Raw genomic sequence first — 6834 nt, forward strand, 5'->3', positions numbered from 1 at the left:
GATCTCAGCTTACTGCAACCTCTGCCTCCCAAGTTCAAGCGATTCTCCTGCCTCAACCTGTCGAGTAGCTGGGACTATAGGTGCACACCACCATGCCCCACTAACTTTTACATTTTCAGTAAAGATGGGGTTTTTCCATGTTGGCCAGACCGGTCTCAAATTCCTAGCCTCAAGTGATCCACCCGCCTCTGCCTCCCAAAGTGCTGGGATTACAGATGTGAGCCACCACACCCCTTTTAAATCTTGATTTAGTACCAACGAAATGAAAGGGGAGAAAATAGGAAGAGAAAACCCTTCTTTAAAAAAATGTAAACATAATTTATAACTGCACATGTTTTTTGTTTGACTTTCTTATAGACAGAAGGGCTTCAAAATTAATAAGGCCCCTGAACTGTACACTTTCAAATGGTAAATTTCATGTTAGGGATATTTTATCACATAAAAAAATCATTGTAAGAACTTAATTAGAAACACATCCTCCAAAGCAAAATGAAATTGTTTAAAACCTCTGAAAATCTGTTTTTTGCAGCATAATTTTATACCTTTCATGTTTTGAATAAAAATGAGTAATGCAAATATTATAGCTACAATGTCTTTTTTGAAGTTTTAGTAAAATGCAAAATACTAGAACTCACCTTTGTAGTTTCATCCCATGGACAGCTACTAGCATGACCATAGCAGATACACATGCCTCCAACAGAAATGTCCTTTATTGAATAATAATACTAAGGAAAAAGAAAGTCATGAACAAAAATTAAAACCTAGATTTCAGTGAAATGAAAATGTTGGCACACCAACAAATATCTCATGCGGTTTAAGAGTTTTTACTGGCAATCTAAAATATAATTACATGTACATTTAAAAATTATATTTCATGCACAAAGAATCCTGTGCTCAATTAAAATAAATTAGGCTCAAATTAGATCATCAGAACCCAAAGAAGTCTAAAAGAATTCCCCAACTTGGCTGCATCTTAAACCAAGTCAGTATTCTTTCAAAACTCATTACTGAAAATCCTAAAAACATTGGTAAATTGAATACAGCGCTCTCTAGAAAAGATCACGAACAACTAAGAGTTACCTTAGAATGCAAAGTTAGTCTACCACACAAAAATCAAGAAATGTCAATCACATTAACAGAACAAAGTGCTTGCCTCTGAAGAAATGCACTCACCACTTCTCTATGTTTTTACATGTTAGTGTTAATAGACTTCCTTTTACATTTCCTTTTCCATTATTCATTGCTAGTGACTAAAAATGTGATTCACTTTTGTTTATTGATTTTGTATACTGCAACATTGCTAAATTCACTTTTTATTTCTGGTAGTTGCTTTGTAGATTTTCTACATACATAACCATGTCATCTACAAATAATAACAGTTTAGTCTTACTATGCGTGCCTTTTTTTTTTTTTTTTTTTTTTATGGCTAAGGCGTCTCAGTGGTCTATCATCCAGACTGGAGTGCAGTGGCGTGATCTCGGCTCTACAACCTCCACCTCCCAGGTTCAAGCTATTCTCCTGCCTCAGCCTCCTGAGTAGCTGGGATTACAGGCATGCGCCACCACACCCGGCTAATTTTTGCATTTTTAGTAGAGACCGGGTTTCACCATGTTAGCCAGGATGGTCCTGATCTCCCGACCTCGTGATCCACCCGCCTAGGCCTCCCAAAGTGCTGGAATTACAGGCATGAGTCACTGTGCCTGGCCTTCTTTTTTCATTATTGAACATTATTGAGCATTATTGAACAAGACCTTTTCAAATAATAAAACTCTGCCAAGGCGAATTAAAGAAGATTTAGATAAGTGAAAAGTTATAGCAGGTCCACAGACTGGATGACTCAACATTGTTAAAATGTCTTCTAAAATTCTTCCCAAATTGGTCTAAAGAATCAGTGGAATCCCAACGAATATCTTAGCAGGCTTTATTTTTTTTTTTACAGAAATTGACAAACTGATTCTAAAATTTATAAGGAAATACAAGAAACCTGACCTCTCAAGACCTACTATAAAGCTACAGTAACCAAGAAAGCTTGTTATTGGCACAAGAATAGACCAAAAGAGCTATAGAACAGTAGAGAGTCCAGAAATAAACCCGCAATAATAAGGTTGAATAGTTTTCAACAAGGACCCCAAAACAAGCAAAATATTCTCAACAAACGGTGCTAGAACAATTGTATATACATATAGGAAAAAAACAAAAAACAAAAAAACTCCGACTCCTTCCTCACATCAAATACAAAAATTAATATGAAATGAATTATAGATGTAAAAGCTAAAACTATAAAGCTACTAAAAGAAAGCGTACCATGATATCTTGGTAAATTTGGGATAAGCTAATATTTTTTGAGGTCATAGAAAGCATTAATCATAAAAGAAAAAATGGTCAGTTGGGATTCATCACAAAACGTCTGCTCATCAAAAGTCACAGGAAACTGAATAAGCAAACACCAAGTAGAACAGATACGTTTGCAATATATACATATCTGATGAAGGATTCATACACAAAATATATAAAATTATGTTATAAGTCAGTAACAAGGAGGCTTATTTTTTGTCCAATTTAAAAATGAACAAAAAAATCTGATTGTATACTAGTAAGCACATTGTCAACATTAGTCATCAGAGAAACACAAATTAACATCAAAAAAGCCAAAAAAAGCAAAAAAGAACAGCCGGCATAAAAATGACTGATAGCACTAAATATCTAAGAGTGTGTAGTGCAGCCAGAACTCTCACTCATTGCTGGTCAGACTACAAAACGGATACAATTACTTTTATTTTTATTTTTTAAATAGAGCTGAGGTCTCCCTCTATTGCCCAGGCTGGTCCCAAACTCCCAGGCTCCAGTGACCCTCCCATTTCAGCCTCCCAAAGTGTTGGGATTACACACATGAGCCACAACACCCAGCTGGATACAAATACTTTTTATATAAGTTTAGCATTTTCTTAAAAAGGTAAACATCCACCTATCCTATAACTTAGTAATCCCACTCCTGGGTTATTGAAAGCATATGAAGATTTTTGTGACACCAGTCTTATACACTTAACTATATACTTAAAATCTGTATGCTTTCCTGAATGTAAATTATTTCTCAAACTTTAAAATTTGCTATGAAAGAAAATCCTCAGTTGCCGAAGATCAGATGTGGAACCAGACTACAATGTGATGAATAAAGACCATGACATTCACCACATTATGGCACTACAGGGACAGGGTGGGTGAGGGACCTGAGGACACGATTTTGGCCCATCACCTAAAGGTAGCATCTGTAACAACATAGCAATCTTACATGAAATAAGGATATAGCCACTGGCAAGAAAAATGGCCAACACGTGGGGGAAAGAACAACCGAAAAGGAAAGAAGAAAAATAATAGTTCCCTTAAATAAAATTAATCTTTCATAGTGGCAGGACTGCCGTCCCATACTCACGCGTCTGGTAACAATAGGATCCAGGTCTTTAGGTTCCCGGTGGCTAAGGGTCATGAGATCTGCATTGAGCGTTCTAATGCGTTGTAAGCGAAGGCGAATATATCGTGCAGAAGTGAATTCCAACAACTTGGGTGAAAGATCGTCAGCACTTGGTCTGCCATTGATGAGTGATGTATGAATCTGAAGATGAAGGCATCAAAATAGACAAATGTCAATTTTTTTTTTTTTTTTTTTTTTTTGAGATGGAGTCTCGCTGTATGGTCCAGGCTGGAGTGCAGTGGCGCGATCTTGGCTCACTGTAACCTCCACTTCCCAGGTTCAAGCAATTCTCCTGCCTCAGCCTCCTGAGTAGCTGGGACTATAGGGGTGCACCACGACGTACAGCTAATTTTTGTATTCTTAGTAGAGACAGTATTTCACGATGTTCACCAGGTTGGTCTTGAGCTCCTGACCTCAGGTGATCCACCTGCCTCAGCCTCCCAAAATGCTGGGATTACAGGGGTGAGCCACTGCACCTGGCCACAAATGTCAATTTTAAGCATGCAAAAACACAGCCCAGATTGTCTAATGTCAGGACAGAATCTTTAAGAGATACTATCTAAAATCAAAGCAAAACAACTAGCTTCTTGTAAAAGTATGTCTAACGTTTGTTAATTACTTGTGAATTACCATGATCTCAATGTCTTCAGTTTATTGAAGTTATCTATTTCAGTGTCTCAGATATACTATATACTTAAAATCTGTATGCTTTCCTGAATGTAAATTATATCTCAAACTTTAAAATTTGATATAAAAGAAAACCCTCACTTGCCGAAGATCTGATGTGGAACCAGACTACAATGTGAAGAACAAAGATTACGGCATTCATCACATTATGGCATTATTGCTGAAAATCTTTTAAGAAGACTGTTTCTCTCCATGTGGTTAGAATATTTCAGCATCTGTCCCAGGGCTACACCTTCTCTGAAGCAAATTTTAAATGTTATGAATAGGCTTCGAGAAGAACAAAGAAAAAGTGCCTCAAAGCCTGAATGATACAGGCTGCCTTAATTAATCTCTGCCCTTGAAACAACACACAGCTCACTGCAGAGTTCCCGCCGTGAAGAGCACTGGAGAGTTTTTGTAGTTTGATCTCTTCGAGCCAGGTGCTACTAAAGAATGGGCTGTTTCTCATTATATCCTGACTTTAAGGAAGTGTATACAATCTGGGCACGCTGGGGACTAAGCTGCAAGACTTCAAGAGTCTCCAGTGCTCACCACCTACCGAGGAGAACATTGAGAAAACTGAGAGCTACAACTCTGGGGGACATTTTAGCTCTCTAATATTTCAACAAACATTCTTGCCAGGGTGCTGTGGGGAAGATGCTCTGAAGGAGGATCCAAGGGCGTCATTAAATCAGAGCAGAGTGAAGACCGAGAGCCTCCTTGAAGAGAGGAAGTCAACAAGGTAAACTATATTGTTTGTGAAATTACTCATAACAGACTTGACTCAAGGCCACTTCAAATAGAGCTACATAGCTATGTTAAAGAGTTTTGTACTGACAGAGATCAATTTTGCGTCTTTAATGTTGGCCATGACAACGGCTGTCTTAACATCTGAGACAGGGAGACTCTGATGAGGAAACAGATCTTGCCGCAGCGGGCACCATACCCACCTCTCCATGCTCAAGTGGTACCAATCTGGAATAATAGGAGGTGCAGATCACTTCATCATCAGCCCTGTAGGTGGGCGGCCCTCGTCTTGGAGTTATATTGTAACGAGACAAACACTCTGAGTCGCTGACTGCATAATACTGCCAGGGGCTGAACGTGGTGCCGTCTAGAGAACGCTCCAAAATCCAGTTTCCGGGCCGAGGGGCATTGGCAGCTTTAATGATGACATATGCAACTTGAAAGACCTGAAAGAAAGACACTGAAAAGTCTCAATCCAGAATCGATATAAGCCAGGCACAGAATGAGAGCTACTGCATGATCTCACTTAAAGGTAGAGTCTAAGATAGTTGAACTTAGAATCAGACAGTAGAGTGGTGGCTGCCAGGAGCTGTGGGAGAGGGGAATAGGGAGATGGTGGTCAGTGCATACAAAGTTTCAGTGATGCAAGATGAATAAGTTCTGGAGATATAATGGATGAAAACAATACTATACGGTATACTAGAAATTTATGTATTAAAAGGGTAGATCTTATGTATGCTCATCATATACACAAAAGGGTAACTATGTGCAGTGATAAATATATTAGTTATCTGGATTGTGATGGATGATTCTTTCATAGTGTATACGTATGTCAAATCAAGTTGTATACCTTAAATATATACAATAATTTAAAAAAAAATAGAATCAGTAGCAGCTGTTTAAAAACAAAAGTGCATCTTGAGAGAACTGGTATACATTGGTTGCCAAAATCGAAGCTCTGGAGTGTAACTGCTCATACATGTTAATCAGAAACGTGTCTTGTGAATAATCTCTTAGTAGCATTTGTTTTCAGAATAAACTCAAAAAGTACAAATAAATTTGTATTATTATTATTAACAATATTGGTATGAACATAAGAGCTTGTTCTTGTTTCCAGTGTATGTTATTTGAATCCTGAAAGATACTTGTGTTATGTTACATTAACAGTAGTGTTAAAAGTATTTTTATAGTGATTTGGAGATAACACAACTAAATATGAGAAAAAAGTCAGCCCACTACACATCTCCAGAATGGCTAAAATCCAAAACACTGACAACACCAAACGCTGGGGAGGATGTGGAGCAACAGGAATTCTCATTCATTTCCGGTGGGAATGTAAAATGGTACATCCTCTTTGGAAGATAGTTTGGCAGTTTCTTACAAAATTAAACATGCTCGCCATACTCAGTAGTAAACATGCTCACCATACTCAGCAGTCATGCTCTTGGGTATTTACCCAAATGAACTGAAAACTTAGGTCCTCACAAAAACCTGCACCACCATTGCCAAAACTTGGAAGCAACCAAGATGTCCTCTAACAGGTAAATAGAAACACATGCTATGGTGCATCCAGACCATGGAATATTAAGATAAAAAGAATGAATTCTCAAGCCACAAAAAGACATGAAGAAACCTTGAATGCCTATTACTGGCCGGGTGCAGTGGCTCATGCCTATAATCCCAGCACTTTGGGAGACCAAGGCTGGTGGATCTCCTGAGCTCAGGAGTTTGAGACCACCCAGAGCAATGTGGTAAAACCCCATCTCTACTAAAATGCAAAAAAAATTAGCTGGGTGGGGTGGCGCATGCCTGTAGTCCCTGCTACTCAGAAGGCTGAATCATGAGAATCACTTGAACCCCAGAGGCAGAGGTTATTGGGAGCCGAGATTGCGCCACTGTGCCCCAGCTTGGGCTACAGAGTGAGACTCTGTCTCAAAAAAAAAAAAAAAAAA

At 38.4% G+C, this 6834-nt stretch overlaps 1 protein-coding gene across 1 annotated transcript in view; it reads right to left on the reverse strand.

Moving 5' to 3' along the window:
• Nucleotides 1–6834, reverse strand: part of LAMA1 (laminin, alpha 1) — a 173431-nt gene that overhangs the window by 111037 nt on the left and 55560 nt on the right. The window contains 3 exon segments of the mRNA XM_011994364.1: nucleotides 636–725; nucleotides 3431–3610; nucleotides 5086–5328. Of these exon segments, the coding sequence (XP_011849754.1) occupies nucleotides 636–725; nucleotides 3431–3610; nucleotides 5086–5328 (513 nt within the window).

The sequence above is a fragment of the Mandrillus leucophaeus genome, unplaced genomic scaffold, assembly GCF_000951045.1.
Source record: "Mandrillus leucophaeus isolate KB7577 unplaced genomic scaffold, Mleu.le_1.0 Scaffold453, whole genome shotgun sequence".
NCBI lineage: Eukaryota > Metazoa > Chordata > Mammalia > Primates > Cercopithecidae > Mandrillus > Mandrillus leucophaeus.